Source organism: Sabethes cyaneus, chromosome 1, assembly GCF_943734655.1.
Source record: "Sabethes cyaneus chromosome 1, idSabCyanKW18_F2, whole genome shotgun sequence".
Classification (NCBI taxonomy): domain Eukaryota; kingdom Metazoa; phylum Arthropoda; class Insecta; order Diptera; family Culicidae; genus Sabethes; species Sabethes cyaneus.
In genome coordinates, this window is record NC_071353.1 from 31,251,336 (window position 1) to 31,272,095 (window position 20,760).

General features: G+C 42.6%; 1 protein-coding gene across 1 annotated transcript in view; it reads right to left on the reverse strand.

Moving 5' to 3' along the window:
- The window catches only part of LOC128743047 (choline O-acetyltransferase), a 79,120-nt gene that overhangs the window by 656 nt on the left and 57,704 nt on the right, over nucleotides 1–20,760 (reverse strand). Inside the window, exons 2-8 of the mRNA XM_053839560.1 lie at nucleotides 9,294–9,373; nucleotides 1,469–1,833; nucleotides 1,227–1,398; nucleotides 540–1,171; nucleotides 357–479; nucleotides 236–293; nucleotides 16–177 (exon numbers count right to left, since the gene is read on the reverse strand). Of these exons, the coding sequence (XP_053695535.1) occupies nucleotides 16–177; nucleotides 236–293; nucleotides 357–479; nucleotides 540–1,171; nucleotides 1,227–1,398; nucleotides 1,469–1,833; nucleotides 9,294–9,335 (1,554 nt within the window). The 5' untranslated portion in view covers nucleotides 9,336–9,373. The remainder of the gene's footprint in view (nucleotides 1–15; nucleotides 178–235; nucleotides 294–356; nucleotides 480–539; nucleotides 1,172–1,226; nucleotides 1,399–1,468; nucleotides 1,834–9,293; nucleotides 9,374–20,760) is intronic.

Consider the following 20,760-nt stretch of genomic DNA (forward strand, 5'->3'; position numbering starts at 1 on the left):
CTTAAGGCTACATACACTGTAAATACTGAAAGTTACTTTTTTCGCATCGTTCCCCTCGCAGCTATAGTCTTCTTCCTTGTCGCTCTCGAGTGTCACGTTTGCGCCTTCCCCTTGACACATAGCCTTTGCCCATTCGAGAGCCTCTATGCTGGCAGAACGAATGCAGTCCACACGTCCCTAGAACGATACCGTTATTCTAACTTTCTGTTCACATAAAGCATTACTTTAAATTTACCAGCAAAAATCTTCGTGTTGAAGCACTTTCGTAAGTGCTAACCAAATGACCGTATAGTCTAAAAAATTAAACGACCACAATTACAACTTGTATTGCGCGTATTTCCACATACACAACTCACTTGTAATACGCTAATTGCAGCGCCAGCTGGATGAACGCATCCGGACTAACTTGGCAAGCTTTGATGAAGTTTTTACCGAACGGTTTATACCGATAGACGTAGAAGTCAAGGTTCTCAATATTTCTGAAAATTCGAATAGTTAAAAAACACACACCGATTCAACCAAGGGTCAATTGTTAGTACTTATCAACAGTTCTCGATGCCTCCCTGATTCTCTGCTCAATTTCCGGTCGAATGATCCACTCAAGCCGTTCCGGTGGAGGCAAGTGGTCTTGCGAACCATTCTCCTCCCGGTTAGGTGCTTCGTCGATCTTCTTCAGTATCCCCTCCAGCAGTTGTACTACGGCAATACCCTCGGAAGGAGAATGTTCGTAGCATAAGCCCCAGCTTCCGTCATTACAAATGATGAGCTGCATCGTCTTGTCAAACCAGCGATTGCTGGAGTTATACTCGCTTCCACCACCATGGATCATTTCATGGGCCATGTTGCTTTCGTCGCGCCCGCCACAGTAGTGTGCGCCAGCAGGTGACCCATTGAAGCCACGCGCGTTGAACGTCAGCGGTATTGGCTCGTCGATGCAGATCTGGACGAGCGCTTGTTCGATTAGTTCGATGTTGCGGGCGTTTTGTTCCTCCAGCAGAAGCATTTGGCGATCGCGAGCCCATTTCGGACGTGGCTCTGCAGTTAGTATACCGATGCGAGGTGGTTTGCGAGCGAGGCACGGAGCATCGTCCAGTATGTACAACAGCTGGGATACGATTTCATCCTCCGTAAGCCGTCCACGATCGCCTGCTTTCACAGGGAGACAGTACAGCTGCAATAGAGAGGTTTGTAACTAGAATTTGTTTCAATTACTAATAAGCTCTTACCTGGTTTCTACAGAAAATGATAACGTGCTCGTCGGATCTTTTCTCCGGCAAATACTGACTGTCACGTTGCTCTCCTGGTCGCCTGCAGGATCCTAGAAGTCGGTAATACTGAGCCATACACAATGGTTGACCTTTTTCACGGGAAGTAGCACGTTCCTGAACAAGACCACCGCTAAAATAGGCAATTGTAGATAGAAAAACTCCTAGACGAACTCCTAGAGACGCGAGTCACGAAAGCATACCTATCGAGCATCTCCTTATGAATCATCAGATTGTCGATCAACCGGGCCGCAAACCGTGCAACGTCGTTTACGGTGGTGAACTTCCGCGGTGGTAGTACCATGCCAGGATTGGAGTTGATTGGCAGTGGCAACGGGTTGTCCATGTACATATCGTTCAACCAATAGTAGTAGGCCCAGTTATCCTCGGCTTCCTGCTTGTCCAGCAGGTACTGCTGCAGCGTCATCCCAAGCCCATTTGGTGCGGTGAACTGTTTAATTATCGCCCGCGTGCGTTCCAATTGCTGGGGCGTTACAATCGGTTGTAGCACCCGAAGATATTCCGTCATTGTTTGATCTAGTGTAGGCACCGGCACCTTCGGAAGCATCTGGATGGGTAGAGATGTAAATGTTACCGAGGATTACTCAAATGTTTCAAAATTTTTCAATCTTCGTTCATCTCAATATTCGGTCAATGGAGATTAAATACAATGTCAATAGAGATTAAGTACAATGTCTTGTAATATCAATTGTGCCACCATACTGTATTTGTATCAACACATTACAGGTTGTACTCTTTTAATCCACAATACAATAAATAAAGAGAAAATCAACTAGTTTTGGCAATCAAGAATGTGAACCGACTGAAGTTTTTGGAGCGTCTTAGTAGAATACGAAACCTGGAAATTGTATAAAAAGAAAACTTATCCAATTTAATTCAACTATGTATATTTATTCTTGACAGATACGTATTTCGCCTACGACTTGCAGGCTTCCCCAGAGTCTGTTTACGAACTTCTAGGGGTGACATTGCGATTCTCGTTTCGAGTGATTTTGGTTCGTTTCGACCACGTTAAACGAATGGGCGAAACGAACCAAAATCACTCGAAACGAGAATCGCAATGTCATCCCAGGTTTAGTATTCTACTAAGACGCTCCAAAACATTCAGTACTTACTACCGATAATTGAATTATTCTCAGTGACAAATAACGCACTTTTAAGTTACTACTACTAATTTTTTGGTTCAAAACGAACTCAAAATTTGAGTTTGGACACTAAGGGCATTTTGAGTTATTATTATTATTATTATTATTATTATTATTATTATTATTATTATTATTATTATTATTATTATTATTATTATTATTATTATTATTATTATTATTATTATTATTATTATTATTATTATTATTATTATTATTATTATTATTATTATTATTATTATTATTATTATTGTTTATTGATCCATCGGACAAGTTTCGTCTACATGAATAAGAATTAAAACTAGAACTACTACTATTTACATCACATGGACATGTTAAAATTCTTCAAGATTTTTTTTTAAACTTAACGCACATTGAGAAAAATCAAACAAGTGGAACATATTATTAAATTCACAAAAAATAGCATAAACTGGATCATTTCTACCGTAGTCCGTCCGTCTGAAATTCAGTCTCAAGAACTCTATGGATCTTAAGAATACAACTGGCACGTTCAGATTGATCTGCTCTAGAAGTGGCGGTGAATCAATGTTTCCGAGTAATAGTTTGGCCGCAAATAAACCTCTGGCTAGGTTGCCATGACGCTGTAAGGTCTCCATTCCGAATAAACGACAGCGATCCTCATACGGTGGCAGGCGTGTTGGGTCATTCCACGGAAGCAATCTTAAACCAAATCTTACGAACAGAGATTGGATGGCCTCAATTCTATTTATCCAGCAGCTTGCATAAGGGCTCCATACTACTGATGCTGTTTCCAAAGTTGAACGAACGAGTGCGTAATATAGCGATCGCAGACAGTAGGGGTCTCGGAAACCACTGGCGGCGCTTTTAATGAAACCTAAGTTCCTGTTAGCTTTGGCAATGATGCTCGAGTAATCTCTGAATGTAAACTGCGAATCTAGCAAAACTCCAAGATCTTTAACCACTTTTACTCTTTCACGAGAGCAGTCGCCGATTTTGTAATCCCATCCACTAACCGTTTTCTTGCGTGTGAAGGAAATAACGCAACATTTCTGTACACTAATTACTAGTTGATTCCAACAACACCAGTCCTCGAACAGCTTCACTAACCGCTGCAACTCCTGACAGTCTTCTGTTTGTGTCTGTGTTCTGTGATTCAACTCTGGTAAACATCTTCAGATCATCAGCATACAAAAGTTTGGAGGTAGGAGGTATAAGCAAGCAAACATCATTAAAAAATATTGAGTACAGTAGTGGTCCCAGGTTGCTTCCCTGAGGTACTCCGGAATTGTTAGAAAAGCTGTAGGAGCGAAACGAACCCAACTTAATATTTAGTTTGCGATTCACCAGATAGAATTTCAACCATCCAACGAAATGTGAACAAGCACCCAAGCGATTGATTTTAGCCAAAACAGTAGTCGGTGATCAACACGATCGAAGGCTGCTTTAAGATCAGTGTATATTGTATCCATTTGGAATCCGTCTTCGATAGCCTTGATACATAGCGATGAGAATTCGACAAGATTTGTATTAATTGACCTGCCTTTGAAGAAACCATGTTGAGCAGGCGAGATGTATGATTTGACTGCAACGAAAAGTACATCTCCTACTAAAATTTCCAAAAGTTTGAATCCAGCACACAACGAGGTAATCCCACGATAGTTGCCCAAGTAACAATTTGGGTTTTATTACACTCTTATGATGGTATTTAAAACTAAAATTGGTCTTGAAGACCAGCATAAGAGTACAATAAAACTTACATTGTTGCTTGGGTGGTGATATCACGCTTATCTCCTTTTTAATGAATAGAGAACATTGTGGATTCTTTCCACCTTTCGGGAAACTTCGTCTGCGATAGTAACGCATTAAAAATGATGGTCAAGCGTATTGCTATAGAATCAGCGCATTTCTTGAATACAATTGAAGGACCACCATCAGGTCCAGCCTCTACGGAACATTTCAATTTTCGAATGGCAGATAAAACGTCTTCCACAGTAAAACTGATGACTCTAACCTTTTGATGACTTTTAACCAAGTTTGAGCTAAATCCAACCAATTTACAGGTCAACTGAATTAAAAGTGTGCTGCGGATGCTCTTCGTCATATCCAAACCGGATAGAAAAACCAAGAGGACTTTTATCTATACCTATAAAAATGGATTTCTGTCTGTCTGTCTGTCTGTATGTTCCTTATAGAATCGAAAACTACTGAACCGATCGGCAGTAATGCCAGGTTTTGCTGCAGAGAAATCCGTAGTTTTACCATCTGACTTTTTATCACAGAGGAAAAGGTTGTAAATTATAAAACTTAATAAAATTTTAAATCAAACTTTTGATTTAGAAGAAAGTTTGACCAACATTTGTTCTTCATTCAAATGTTTGTTCGTATAAAGTGTTTGTCAGGTTTGCAGAAAAGTGAAAAAGGTTAAATTTTTATCACATAGGTATAGTTCTTGATTGTATTTGAAGGAAATTAATACTTTTTTGAATCTAGTTCATGACTAGAAACTAGGTCATGATACATTTCAAATTTTTTCTACATAATTGACGACCGCATACTCTTGACTTTCGTCATTCGTTTTTGGTCTATGTTTTTCCGTATTTCATCTTTCATTTTTCGTCGTCAGATTATTTTGAATTTTGTCTTTAATTTATTTTTTTAGTTTTTTGTTTTGCTAAGTGTCGCCTTTTCCTGTCATCTTCTTGCCGTTTTTTTGTTTTAAATTGATTATGGTCACTTTAACAGCTTGGATCATTCGTGATTTCTGCGGAACTAGAATTTGAACTAGAGTCTTCGGCGTGAGAACCGTGAATACTAACCAGTATACCGTGTTAACTCCTTTTTTTATTTTGAAACGATGATTCTACAATTGATGAAGGGACGGTAAGGGAAAGTAATGAAGAAGGATTTTTTCGGGAATGAAGGGGAAGGGTGGAAAGGAAGGGGGGGGGGGGGGTAATAGGTAGCTATGGTTAACAAGTTGTCGTTGTGACTCCTATCTTTTGTCCAATGCTGGAAGGTGCATGGGTCGAACCAAGTTGTAATCAGAGATTATAACCGGATTTGAACCCACAACACCTGCCAGGGCGTGTCGCTCACTGGTACCCGTGTACCTTTGAACCACAGAGGCGCTGGACAAAAGAAGTCTGCACAACCCCCCTTATTAACCATAGCGCGACATGGGTTGTTCTATTTTTAGACACACAATGTGCCTCTTCCTACACCTACTGTAGACTACTGTCACCTACACCTACTGTCCTTTTTTTGTCTTTTTAACGTTTTATCGGTCATTTTTCGTTATGATTAACATCTAGCATTCTGTCATCATCTTTTTGTCGCTTTTCAGCGATTTTTTGTCATTTTTTATTGCTTTTTGTGGCGTTTTTTTATGTCGTCGTCATTTATAGCGTAAAAAGAACATATTGAACATGAATACAAATAGAACATGAATTTATTCTACCTGCTTGGTTATAAAGAACAACTTCATTCGCTTGATTTTGAAGTTCTGTCCCAGTATAGAAATCATACTAAGGAATTCCCAAAATGTGGGAACAGTAGAAATGAAAATATTTTGCCATTTTGCCGTACTCCATCCACGCAAATATCACTACGATCAGAAAGCGAAAGCAGAGAAGTGAAGAATGTCATACCATTGATCTATATAATGATGAAAATTTCTAACTGCCGTCAAAGTGAAAACTCTAGTTCTTATTGACAGCATGACAGCATTCAAGAGAATCTTCCGTGTTTAATATATTAAGGAGACACCAAAAGTGGCTAACGTTATTGTGTTAGAGCGACACACACTGTCCTGTACATCTCATGTGTTCGTTAAAAACCTAAACGTTTATTTGAATGTTGCATTAGTATTGGTAATATATGTCAAATGGCAGAGCTTGCAAACTTAAACACAGCTGATCCGCAGCCAACCGCAGCGACTACGGTCATCCCGAAATAAGGTTTATTGTCTTTATCAAGACATTCCGATTCATCTAAGATTTGCAGCAGCAATCCTCTTGATCCTTTGTATTCTATAGTATGGCTAATTAATCCGTTTGGATTGAAGGCGTGTTTTTGATTGCTGGTCAGCTGTTAGTTTGTTTACATTCTCTAAGCTTATCGATGCGGCAAAAGCAGAAAGCTCTTTAAAAGCTCATTGGTGTGGCGAAACTTTGAGACCGTGGTGCTGTTTTTTCGGAAAGCGCTAGTGCAACGAAATATGTGCGCAACCAAATATCTATTAATTAATTCCAGATTATACGGTTTATGAACACGTAATGATCTATGTGATTCGTTGAATTTATTTTCCATTAGCAATCATTTTTTGCTGAGCGTTTGTTGATATATACCGGGTCGATAAATGGAATGACAAGATTTAGGAAATTCTAACAGCACTGGGAGCACTGATTACGTACTCTGCCAATACATATGCATTTTTAAGGCACAAAACAATACATGCATCAAACGGTAGTCATTTATCAAGCCTTCTTTGAGCCATTTTTGGTTTCCCTAGGGTTGCCAAGTCTGAAAATTTCAAACCGGCCGGTCGGTCCTGCTTTGAAAAAATGCGGGGGGGGGGGGGGGGTTTGGCACCATATTACTGGAGGATTTGCCTGGAATGTTTAATATGCGTTAATTATTATTTAGGTATCGAAACCACAACGAACATTGCATGGATTATTGAAGATACTAGAAGACAACTAGTTGCTTCTGGTGGACAATTTAATGTATATTATCGCCAGAAGCAAAGTATTGTCACTGCAAAACTGGCTAAATTTATCAGAAAATTTAACAATTCAGGAAAAAAAGTACCAATCCGGCTTCCTATGTCGACAAACCGGCCTTTTTGCAGGATTGACCGGCCACCGGCTTTGGAGGTGAAAAACCGGCCACTTGGCAACCCTAGGTTTCCCCTTAAAGTCAATTACTCTGTTCACTTCTTTCTCTTAGAAAGAATAAAGTTACGCATTTCACTGCATGTAGCGCACTCGTGCTTTTTGTCACTAAATGAAACTTTCAATCTTTTCCTCAAAATTTATGAAAATCCGTAGATTTCAGCAGTTGATCCGTAGGTCCGTATAAAATTCCTAAATCCGTAGAACTACGGATAAATCCGTAGATCTGGCATCACTGCCGATCGGCGTGAAAATTTGCATATAGGGTTTTTTGGGGCCAGGGAAGGTTCTTATGATGGTTAGAGACCCCTACCCCACTAAGAGGGGGTGCTCCCATACAAATGAAACACAAATTTCTGCATAATTCGAGAACTAATCATGCAAATGAAACAAAATTTGACATGTGGGTGTTTTTGGAGACAAGAATTTTTTCTATGGTGAATTGAGACCCCTCCCCACTTTAGAAGGGGAATTATGACCCCTCTCCCCTTTAAGAGGTGGAGGCTTCCATACAAATGAAATACAAATTTCCTCATAACTCGAGAACCAATCAAGCAAATGGAACCAAATTTGGCATGCGAAGATTTTTTTCTATGGTGAATTAGGACTTCTCCCCACTTTAGAAGGGAGGGCTCCTATACAAATGAAATACAAATTTCCTCATAACTCGAGATTTATTTAATCGAAAGGAACCATATTTGGCATGTGGGTGTTTTTGGAGGCATGAATTTTTTTCTATGATGAATTATGACCCCTTATCTTTTTAGGAGGGGGGGGGGAGCTCCTATAGAAATGAAATACAAATTTACACCCTCGCGTAAGGTTTTTCGCGAAATGGTATTCTGCGAAACTCTATATTCCGCGTTATGGTCAACCGAGAATTGGTGTTCCGCAAAATGGTATTCGGCGAAATAGTTTTTAATGATGGCGAATATTTAATGCTATCCGCTTTATTTTATCAGGCTAAGCAATGGAGGGAGTTGTTTTCTACTTTACTGTAAGGAAAATTTGTATATTAAAACACCCATGAACTACCCAGAAGCTTGCAAAACTCGAGATTGTGACAAAGGTCATCCGAGATTCACGATTAATGTACAACACAGTTTAATTTGTGGCAATACGAAGTTTGTCGGGTCAGCTAGTTTTTGAATAAATAATGAAAAATAGTGGTTCTTTACATTATCTTTTGTCGATTACGAAGAGACAATTCATAAACATTGATGCCAAGCGTTAGCTTGACTGGAAATTAAATAAAAAGAAAACTTATCCAATTTAATTCTACTATGTATATTTTATTCTTGGCAGATACGTATTTCGCCTACGACTTCCAGGCTTCCTCAGTGTTTGTTTAATTTGCAGATTTCGTATTCTACTAAGACGCTCCAAAGAATTCAGTTGGTTTGACTGTAATTCGCATCAAAGTTAGTTATAATGCCGGTTTTTCGTGCTTATGTCGAAAAAGTAGATGAAGGCCTGCTGTAGACAAAGCCATCTAGCACCCTATTATACTTGAAGACCACTTGTCCCCAACATGTGCCGATGCCTGATTGTAATTTTCACTATGAAAATAAAAAAATATACGATTCTTATGATTTTTATTGAATGTTGACACACATGGCGGGGGGAGATTGGGTTAACGCTACGTAATTTATTAGGCGGATCGTGCCACGCGTTACATACGGGAGGGAGGGGATTTAAAAATCAGATATTTTGCGTTACGTAATTTATGTACCACGCCTGTGAGTTCGCTGACTATTCAGATGAAGGAGTGTTCAAAATATTGGACAGATTCTTGCACTCCCCGCGGCCATGGAGATGTAGAGTGATATATGCTTTCCCGATAATTGTCGTGCATGAATAAGGTAAAAGAGGACTTACAAGAAATAGGGTCCAGCAATAACCTCAGAAGAAAACATTCACGAAATATATTCAGGTAATTTAATTTATTTGAGATGCTGTGGGAAGCGTCTAGTTTTCCGCAATAGACTTACCTCCGGGAAACCGAATTCGTCGGTCGCTTCCGTTGTCGACATCCATTTTTTCGGTAATGACAGGATCGAATCTTTCCATCCTGGATATGGTGGGTGACATAGGTACGTCCACGTTCGTTGGTGAGGTATGCATTCATGGGCGTCACGTGATAACGGATGGCAATAAATGACGAAAGGCGATATGAAATGAGACGAAAACAGAGAGCTGTAAGTTGAATGTCATTCATGCGTTTGTGATGTTGATTGAACAACGGATTCTTGGATTTTATTTATGGAGAAAGTTTATTATAGATATCAAAATATAATTGTTTTAAATGACACTTCAATGTTGGAATGTTGTGATACTCCTGTTGTAAGTTAATAAGTTAATATTGAGGAATATCGATCAGAGATGATGCAAGTGTGCACGCAAAATACACGTGACAACATTTTTTGTATGTTTTTCTTCCAAGCGTTAAGTCTGCTTATCTATGGTTCTGAATCATTCTGAAGGGTAGAAAATGTTTAATGACTTTTTCTCGGAAAAAATCGAATCTCGTAGATTCCATTCCCGGACAAGTTTTTTGTTGTATTATTTTCTCAGACTCAGACAGGATGCAAACTTATGATATCCACCCGCAGTTGGAGTGGGGGTGAAAAACGAAATGAACAGTAAAGATTTTCTCTTGATGGTGGTGTAGCTACATGACAGCCGATGGAGGAGTTTTCTTTTACAAATATACGTGGCTGCAATGAGTCGGTAACGTAATTATTTTTATTTTATACTGGCTTGGCACAGGGCTTCCTCATAGCTACTTGCACATCTGTTTTCTTTCTATTCCTACTATTCCTATTTCCTATTCCTTTCTATTCCTATAAAAAGAACAAAAGCCTTTTTCCATATTTGGTCCTACCCCCTTGTCAATGGCAATCCTCGTCCCCCCCCCCCCTTTTGTCTCTTATCAACTGCCCAACTGCTTTACACCGCAACATGCATAACAGAGCACAATTATTCCACGGGTTGCAATGAAAATTGCACTTCAACACTGCACTGATATGCGAATGACAGAATTGTACAATGGTTAGTAACAACTTTTTTAATTTTGAAAACTTAATAAAATGTCTTTTCTACAGTTCGAATCACACGAATGCTTCTCTCCATTCAGAATAAAACCGTAGTATCCAATTTGCAGTTTCCCGAAGAGATCTATTGATTTTCACTTCACAGTCAGTTATTTATAAAAACCAATTGAACTGCTACGGCGAGCATGCCCTTTCAACAATTCCGGCTTGCGGAAAGGGATCAAATGAAGCGTTTTATTTCGCCAGAAAATTGGACCAAGGTTACTTCCTGCTTCGACTGTGTTGCCAGCAGACAAAAGAAACCGACACTTGAGCGGGGAAATGAATTCTACTGCACAGACGGATCCACTCCTGTTTCAACTGCAAGAAGGGTGAGCCAGATAAATGCAGAACCGAGAATAGAAGGAAAACATATCAGATAACAAGCAGCTCCTTTCATTTCATGTGTCCCGACCAGCCACCGGGTCACGGTTCTTGTGTTGTTACCATTTGGGGAGCTGTTTGAAGTTGCTGAAACAGGATATACTGCCTTTAGGAGCAGTCAAGTGGCGGACAGAGTGCGAGGTTTAAAGTCGAACTGCAGCATGGTTTAGCCTCGAATGGAGGATGGCGTTATCAACCAGAGCTGGTGTTCTCGGGAGGTGAGATCCTTTGGGGTTTTCCTTTCTGTTCGAGTAAAAGACTTGATGTATTATGACGCTTAATGCAATTTAATGAGTTTTGATGATTTCTTGTGTTATGTAAGTTTATTAATGAAAATTCTAATTTCAAAAGAATTTTTTTGAATTATTGTACAGATTGTACGAGAGTCTTAGGACTTCATGGAACATAGTCACGCAGACGTACGCAGACATAGTTTAACGAAAACCATCTAAAGAAATCAAAGCAATAGTTCTCGATTTTTTTGGACATCGCTTGATTTAAAAATTCACAACTCTTGAATTTGAACTCTTGAACGCTTGTTTTAAGAAAACGCAAACCAGATTTGCAATCTAAGTAAAATATTGCTAAAAAAAGCTTTTTTTAACAAACAAATTGCTGGTGTGAATTCGACAAAAAGTTCAACTTGACAAATTGGTAGCAAAATTTAGAGCACAACAGGACATCGTCAGTATCTACTCAAATAAGTGCCCTACTAACCCAGTTATAAAGTTGCTTTGGCAACTGGTTATATAACTAATTCTGATTATAAATAAGTCGCTGCAACTAGGATATTACCCTTGCTGGGAACTATATTGATCGAATGCGAACGTGCCTGATAATTACTAGCCTAATGCAGCAATCCTTTTAGCTCTGGCAGCTGTCCACATTAAGAGCCTCTGTCAAAGGAAAGAAAAGACAGCCGAAATGTGGTAGGGCCTGACGAACTAACCTACCAATTTAATAATTATGTGACGCATTAACACGTAATCTCGAGTTCTATTGTTACCTGGGTGAATAATTCTTCGCCATACAATTCACAATAATTGGTGGCTGCGAATGAGCCGCTTGGTTCAGGTCGTGGATCGTATCTAGCCACTCCAGGTTCTGACATTTCAAAAAAGGACCACGTTACCCGTGCCGCTTAGTTGTCCTCAGCGGAGCTCATTTAATTTAGATTTACATGCGATTCCCGAACCCAAACTACCTTACCGATAAAAGGGGAAATTGACAAAGGCCATCACACAACTGTCCACGCGCCATCGCCAGAAAAGGGGGTGGGCTGGTATACAACTTAAATTACTGCCACGTGTCCTGATTGTGGCGGTTCGTGTATTCTTCTGGTGTTCTTCTTGGCCGAGAGAGTTTTTACTGTGCAGGAGCGAAGCGACAGGGCCGGAACGAATCGATTTTGCTCCTTTACCCCGGTGTGTCTGGCGGGCATCATCTTCGTTAGCAATCGAAATAGCACAATAGGACACGCGACCATTCGCCTCCGCCGCTGCTGCTGATGATCGCTTCAAATGTAAATAAGTTAATGAGGATTGCAAGTGCTTGTGCCGCCGGATCCGGATGCTTATTGTAACTGATTAGTTCCGCTGGTTTGCTGTTTTGTTTAGCTGCGTTTGTGCACAAGAGGTGCTGCGTAAAGTCAAGAGGATTTGCTAACTTTATTGCCGTCGTTAAAATATTATCAATGTGTTGTTTCGCTCGTTAAAATGTTAAGCCTCATAACAGATTCGGACCTGCGATCAGTATGTGTTTGTGGCATAATTAATTAAGCAGGGTTAGGAACTTGAAGCATGTTCAAACCAGAAATTGTGTAAAACGTTTGTAAATTATGCTATTGGGCTACAGCACTCCGCATCCGACATTCATAATTTTTCTGAGTCATACCAAAAATAACTTAATGCGTAGAATTTTCTAACGAAACGCTACATTTTAACGACTAGAACCAAATCCATCCGTGAAATCCGTCTCGAGTCGTCCTGATCTCCGCTGATTGTAAAGACAAACTTTTAAATCGATTTTAAATTCGCAACCCTCGTCATCCGGCCGCAAATCACAAGCAGGAGCCTGCGGCCGCTACCGTTTTTCCATCGGTAGGTACATAATAGAAACAAAAGACACCACCGCAACGTTTCACAGGGGGGTTCCGTTCAGACGGGACGTGCCAAGCCGATGGAAAAGTGCCGTAAGCTCCTGGGGCTTAAATAGGCTTAGCTGATGGTTGTTGGTACACTGCAATATACTTTGTATAGCACGTCGTTGTGGTATTATATTGGCCTGTTTTGGAACTGGACGGATGTGAGGAACGTTTTGTGCATTGAAATATTGTGGAAAGAATGATAAATTGAAATTGGTTCAAAAAATGTTTCAGCAGATTTTACCTCACACCGAAAACTATGTTATGACTACTATATTTTTAAGCTGTAATCTGCAAACTCCTATTTCGATTCTCGCATTTATGTAGGCTATAAAATATTTTTGTGTTTTGTTAGTGATTGCGCACTTGTTATTTATATAGAATTTTGGAAAGATGTTGAAATGGTAGCGTTTCAATCTTGCTTGTTTGTGAGCCAATTTAGGGTTTCAAAAAAGTAAAGGAGAGACATTCCGAGCCGCTTAATCTGCAATCGGTCTGCAAATTTTGCATAAGTTTCAGGACATTCGTCAAGCTATGCACCAGTAAAGACGTAGCTTAATCTATTTTCCCTCTCTCTAGAGTCTGCTGGGAAAGGTTTCTCTTCCCGTAATAACGAGAAATTTCTCGTCCGTTTGCTTTTCTGGGTTTATTCGCTTTAGTTTCACCAGTCTTAGGGTGGTTCGCAAGGATTAAAAAAATATACGTTGAAAACTATTTCGAGTTACGTAATGTTTGATAAATATACCACACTCCATCTTTGTTGAATTACCAGCAAAGTTTATTTAATTTTGATTTTATTATTAGCTGAACCCTGTCCGCCCAGAATGTATTCCCTTCAAAATACAAAGATTCGAAGGTACGCTTATTCAAGGAGGGTCGCTTCGCTCTGTTCGTTGATTGCATTACATCTAGCTACCTTCTTTTACTGTCTAATTCGCAGTAACAACACGAACTGGAATAACATTCCGCAGGAGTTAATTAAGATATTGTTCTTTCATTTCGTAGCGTTTGCCTTTCACAGGTACGCGAATTTGTTCTGAAGCGAGCATATTTTTGTAGCTTGCTTTCCCGCAAGGAATCCAGAATTGCAAGACGAGGTTTCATTTACTTGAAGAACATAATACCTTTGTGTTGGAATGATTTAATAATAGCCAAATGAAATAATTTAAATATTTTAATTGCATGGTTTTCGGATATTTATAAAAATATTAAATCGAAATTTGCCACAAGATGGCTCTAACTGGCAATGCATTATTGGCAATATTGTCAAAACAAAACAAATTTTACTCTGCAACATAAGTTTGAAGAGATGAGAATATGTCGTCTTTTGTGCCTGGCGGTCCCTTGATTTTCTGCTACCGGGATGAATGTTCGTTCATCGGTCAAAACTTCGAGTACCCAACTTCTCACTTCAATTCGGAAGCAGCCTCATTTTTTGAGAGCATATTAAGTAAAGTAAATCACCTGTCCACTCCAGTGGTAAAACTGATTCGCACACATACCGTCCCTATATGTCAATCTGTCCCTTATACAATTCTCTGCAGACGAAGTTCAGGCTTCAGAAAGCTCTGGAAGATTTCGACTCTTCGAAAGGACCCGGAATAAGCGGCATATTCCAATTTTTCTGAAGAACTATGTAGTTTTGCTTGCGTTATCAATTGCCGCTGATTTTCAACGCCCGCTCCAGGAGAGAATATTCCCAACTTTATGGAAAATTGCATCCATGCCAAGTCTATCGGAGTATATCCGTATCTGAACTTTATACAGAGCAGTTGCACCAATCATTTCTAGCAGTCAGCTTACTTACTTACTTATGTGTCCATGTCCGCCGGTCCGGCAGAACAAAGGGATGAAGTCAGAGATCTCCACTGCTGACGGTTACCCGCCATGGCTTTTACCTGTTGCCAGGATAGGTTCTCGTCTACAGCCCGGATGTCGTTGGCTAAGCTCCGTCGCCATGAGCCTCTGGGCTTGGCTCTTCTACATTGTCCTTGTGGATTCCAGTCGAGTGCTTCTCTGCAAACCTCGTTCGCTCTTTTCCTCAAGGTGTGTCTGATCCACTTCCACCTAAGTTCACGAATTTCTATGGCTATCGGCCGTTGATGACACCGACGATGGAGTTCCTCATTGGATATCCAGTTATCAGGCCACCAGGCACGAATGATGTATCGCAGGCACCGGTTAATGAATACCTGCAGTTTTTGCGTTGTCTCCGCTGAGACGCACCACGTTTCGCAGGCATACAGCAGTACGGATTTCACGTTTGAATTAAAGATTCGGGTTTTCGTACGTAGAGTGATCTGGTTTGAGCGCCAAATGTTTCGCAGACCTGCAAAGGCACCCCTGGCCTTCCTGATCCGCGTGGCTATATCAGTCTTGGTACCACCATTGGGCGTTGTTTGGCTACCAAGATATTGAAAGGCGTCTACCTGCTCAACTTGTTGTCCCGCTGCTGTGAAGTTGGTGGAATTGTCAGTGTTCACTACCATAGACTTAGTTTTCGCTACATTGACTGTAAGACCTGCTGCATGGGAGCTCTCGGAGAGATCATCTAACTTGCTCTGCATATCATTTCGGCGTTGTGCGAACAAGACAATGTCGTCGGCTAGGTCGAGCGGCTCCATCGTTAGAGGATTCCAAGGCAATCCTCGATTTGGTCTACTGTCAATTGCTCCAACTAATATCTCATCCATAACGATGAGAAACAGAAGCGGCGATAAAATTTCTAGGTCATTTAGCGGCTCCATCGTTAGAGGATTCCAAGGCAATTATCGATTTGGTCTACTGTCAATTGCTCCAACTAATATCTCATCCATAACGATGAGAAACAGAAGCGGCGATTAAATGCAGCCCTGTCTCACGCCAGCAATAACCCTTAAGGGGTCGGTCAAGACGCCGTCGTGCAAAACCTTGCATGAGAACGCCTCGTACTGAGCCTCGATGAGATGAACTAGCTTATCTGGAACTCCTCTACGCCTGAGTGCGCCGCAGATGTTTTCGTGGTTGAGTCGGTTGAACGCCTTTTCGAAGTTAACAAACACCAGCAGAAGAGAGTCCTGGAATTCGTTGATCTGCTCCATCATACCCATTGATGGAGTAGAGTTAGGTTGTAAGACTGTGCCCCTGTTTCCATACTGAGTATGGAGCTAATAGGTAGCTTCCGAAGAAGCTGAACCTGGAAGGCGCAAGGGCTCCACAGGAGCAGAGCAAGTGCGCTGAACTTTCTAGTTCTAAATTGCAAAAGCGGCAAATGTCGGTTAAAATTTTGCCAATTCTCTTTAAATAGTAAAAAGTGGGACAATGTCCGGTGAGGAGTCCCGTGATTGGGCGCAGTTCCCTACGAGTTAAGGTAAGTCGTTTTTAAACTACTGCAGGGTCTGGCTGAGTAGATAAACTGTCTACCTTGTCTACAGCCCTGCGCTTGATACCAACTGGATGCTATTTCTAGCTTTTCCCAGGTCAGTATCCAGGAGGTACCCAGAAACGGTTCGGGACTACTGAACTGATGAGCAGATCCTTGTCTCGCTAGGCTGTCAGCAAGCTCATTGCCCTCGAATCCGCAGTGCCCAGGCACCCAGAATAATGAAACTTTGTTCTGACCGGAGAGCTCCTTTAAGATTGTGCTGCACTCCCAAACTAATTTGGGCGCACATTTAGTGGACTTGAGAGCCAGTAGTGCGGCCTGGCTGTCCGTAAAGATTCTGGTTTTTTGCATGCCTATACTTTCGTTTTAAACATATCTTGGCGCAGATGCATATTGCATATAATTCCGCTTGGAAAACGGTGGGCCATTTGTCCAGTGGAAGAGCTTCCTTTATTCCGGGTCCGTAGACTCCGGAACCGGTGTAGGTCCCAAATTTTGATCCATCTGTTAAGAAGCAGATGATACCAGATGGAAGATGGAAGGCCCTCCACTGCTCCATACAGTGCGATCTGTATCAATTATACTGTACGGAACATCCATGTTAGGCCGTGCCTCCAACCAGTCAGAGATTGTCGTTACTAGGGGTGATAGTTTGAACTCCCTTAGTACGTGAAGGTGGCCACTTTGGTCCCCCTCAAGTATGTTACGACACCTTTACAACCTTAGTGCACCGAGTTCGGCCTCCTTATTCACATTTCATTCTTTATTTCATTGCTGAAACTTAGTCTGACGCCACTCAGTGTAGGAGGAGTAAGAGTGTGCCTCCTCCGCCTAGTAAATGGTATCACGACTATTTTGGAGGGGCTTATATTAAGCCCCGCTCGTAAACACCACGAAATAGTGATGTTTAGAGCTCCTTGCATACGACTTGACAGCACTGCCTCAAATTTACCTCTGATAATAACGTCGTCGGCGTACGCTTACTTACTTACTTACTTAATTGGCCTAACGTCTTATGACAAGGCCTGCGCAGTATAATTTCTCCATCTGTTTCGGTCCATGGCAACTGATCTCCAGTTCCGCGGGCACCCAGTGCTCGCCAGATCTCGCTCCACCTGGTCTTGCCACCTCGCTCGCTGTGCCCCTCTTCGTCTTGTTCCTACCGGATTTGATGCGAAAACCATTTTTGCAGGATAGTTGTCCGGCATTCTAGCAACATGTCCTGCCCAACGTATCCGTCCAGCTTTAACCACTTTCTGAATACTTGGTTCGCCGTAGAGACGCGCGAGCTCGTGGTTCATTCTTCGCCTCCATACACCGTTCTCTTGCACTCCGCCAAAGATGGTTCTTAGCACCCGCCGTTCGAAAACTCCGAGTGCTCGTAGGTCCTCTTCTAGCAATGTCCACGTTTCGTGCCCGTAGAGGACAACCGGTCTAATTAGCGTTTTGTACAGTGTGCACTTTGTACGGGGGCTCAGATTGTTCGACCGTAAGTGTTTGTGGAGTCCGTAGTAGGCCCGACTTCCGCTGACAATACGTCTTTTAATCTCACGGCTGGTATTGTTGTCCTCTGTTGCCAGCGAGCCAAGGTATACGAACTCGTCGACTACCTCGAACTCATCCCCGTCGATTACCACGGTGCTGCCCAAGCGAGCCCTGTCGCGCTCGGTCCCGCCCGCCAGCATATACTTCGTTTTAGACGTATTTATCTGCAATCCAATCTTCTCTGCTCCGCGTTTCAGTCTGGTGTACTGATCTTCCACCGCCTCAAATGTTCTGCCGACAGCATCCACGTCGTCAGCAAAGCAGATAAATTGACTGGATTTATTGAAAATAGTGCCCCGCATTTCGATCGCCGCTCGCCTTATAACACCTTCAAGCGCAATGTTGAATAGCAAGCAGGAAAGACCATCTCCTTGTCGAAGTCCCCTGCGAGATTCGAATGGGTCCGACAATCCACCCGAGATTCTCACACAGCACTGGATCCCATCCATCGTAGCCATGATAAGTCTAGTAAGCTTACCCGGAAAGCCGTTTTCGTCCAAAATTTTCCATAGCTCTTGTCGGTTTACGCTATCATATGCGGCTTTGAAATCGATGAACAGGTGGTGCGTGGGGACTCGGAATTCGCGGCACTTCTGGAGGATCTGCCGCAGGGTGAAGATTTGGTCTGTTGTAGACCGACCCTCCATGAAGCCGGCCTGGTAACTTCCCACAAATCTATTGGCTATTGGCGATAGTCGATGAAAGAGGACTTGGGACAGCACTTTGTAGGCGGCATTCAGGATAGTGATGGCTCGGTAGTTCTCACAATCCAGCTTATCACCTTTCTTGTAGATAGGGTAGATAACCCCGTCTTTCCACTCCTCCGGTAGTCGTTCCGTATCCCAAATCTTGACAATCAATTGATGCAGACAGCCGGCCAACTTGTCCGGGCCCATTTTAATAAGTTCCGCTCCAATGCCATCCTTTCCCGCTGCTTTGTTGTTCTTCAGCCGCTGGATGGCTTCTTTAACTTCCCTTATCGATGGGGGTGGCACATCTTCGTCGCTTGCTGCACCAATGTGGTCACTTCCTCCGCTATCATGGTCTTCCGCCTGCACGCCATTCAGGTGTTCATCGTAGTGCTGCTTCCACCTTTCGATCACCGCACGGTCATCAGTCAAGATACCTCCATCTTTATCTGTGCACATTTCGGCCCGCGGCACGAAGCCTTTGCGAGATCCGTTGAGTTTCTGATAGAACTTCCGTGTGTCGTGAAAGCGGTACAGCTGTTCGAGTTCTTCGCACTCCTTCTCCTCTTGGTGGCGCTTCTTTTCTTTGAAGAGTCGGGTTTGCTGCCTCCGCTTCTGTTTGTATCGCTCCACATTCTGACGGGTGGCTCTACGCAGCATTTGTACCCGCGCTGCGTTCTTCTCATCCAATATCTGCTGGCATTCCTCGTCAAACCATTCGTTACGTCGATTCGGTGCCACACTGCCTAGCACGTTCTCCGCTACGCTGTTAATGGCTGTTTTCACGGCATTCCAACAGTCTTCAAGAGGGGCTTCATCCAGCTCTCCCTCTTCCGGCAGCGCGGTTTCGAGAGATAACGCGTAGTTTTCGGCGACCTCTGGTTGCTTCAGTCGCGCTAGATTATACCGTGGCGGGCGGCGGTATCGTATGTTGTTCACAACAGATAGTTTTTGACGTATCCTTACCATCACTAGGTAGTGATCCGAATCAATGTTAGCGCCCGGATAGGTTCTGACGTCGATAATGTCTGAAAAGTGCCGACCATCTATCAGAACGTGGTCGATTTGTGATTCTGTCTGGTTGGGTGATCTCCAGGTGTACCGATGGTAGAGGTTATGCTGGAAGAAGGTACTACGTATGGCCATGTTCTTGGAGGCGGCGAAGTCGACAAGTCTTAGGCCGTTTTCGTTCGTTTGCGGGTGAGCGCTGAACCGTCCAATCACCGGTTTGAATTCCTCCTCCTGTCCAACCTGAGCATTACAGTCCCCGATGATAATTTTGACATCATGTCTTGGGCAGCGGTCGTATTCACGCTCCAACTGCGCGTAGAATTCGTCTTTGTCATCATCGGTACTTCCGAGGTGAGGGCTGTGCACGTTAATTATGCTTATATTGAAGAATCGGCCCTTGATTCTTAATCTGCACATTCGGGGGTTGATCGGCCACCACCCGATCACCCGCTTCTGCATCTCGCCCATCACTATAAAAGCTGTGCCCAGCTCGTGTGTATTGCCGCAGCTCTGGTAGATGGTATGACCATCTCTATACGTACGTAACATCGTTCCTTTCCAGCATACCTCCTGCAGCGCTACGATGTCGAACTTGCGGCTCTTCACTTCTTTAGAAAGCACGTGGGTACTTCCGAGGAAATTTAGAGACCGACAGTTCCATGTTCCTAATTTCCAATCGTTAGTCCGTTTTCGTCGCCTGGGTCTTTGCCGATTGTTCCGATTAGAGTTATTATTATTACTTACGGAGTCCATTGCTTTGGTTTTTTTAGTGGTTCAGGCTTGCAAAGCCCGCAACCAACCCCACAGTATCGCCGGAGGGCCAACGTAGCTCGAAGGAGCCCTCCTCCCCTGTCAGCATACGACCTTGGTTTCCACCGGGGTTGGTTACCCGATCTCCACCCGAGGTTGCTCGTATCCCGGCTGGTACCACGAGGAGGTTGGGGCAGGAGTTGCTAGGTAAGAGGCTGTGAACCACTGTGGGGTCTATTTTATGCCCAGTGCACAGGCGTACGCACTGACCTCATAACCATGCCGTTTTTTTTGTTAGATTATAGTCACTTTAACAGCTTATGTCATTCGTGACTTCTGCGGGGTTGGGATTTGAACCCGGGTCCTCGGCGTGAATGCTGACCACTACGCCGGGACTGACCCCTGATACCATGCTGTGATAGCTTGTGCAAGAGTGCGTCGTCCACCAGTGACCAAAGCAAGGGGGAGAGAACACCTCCC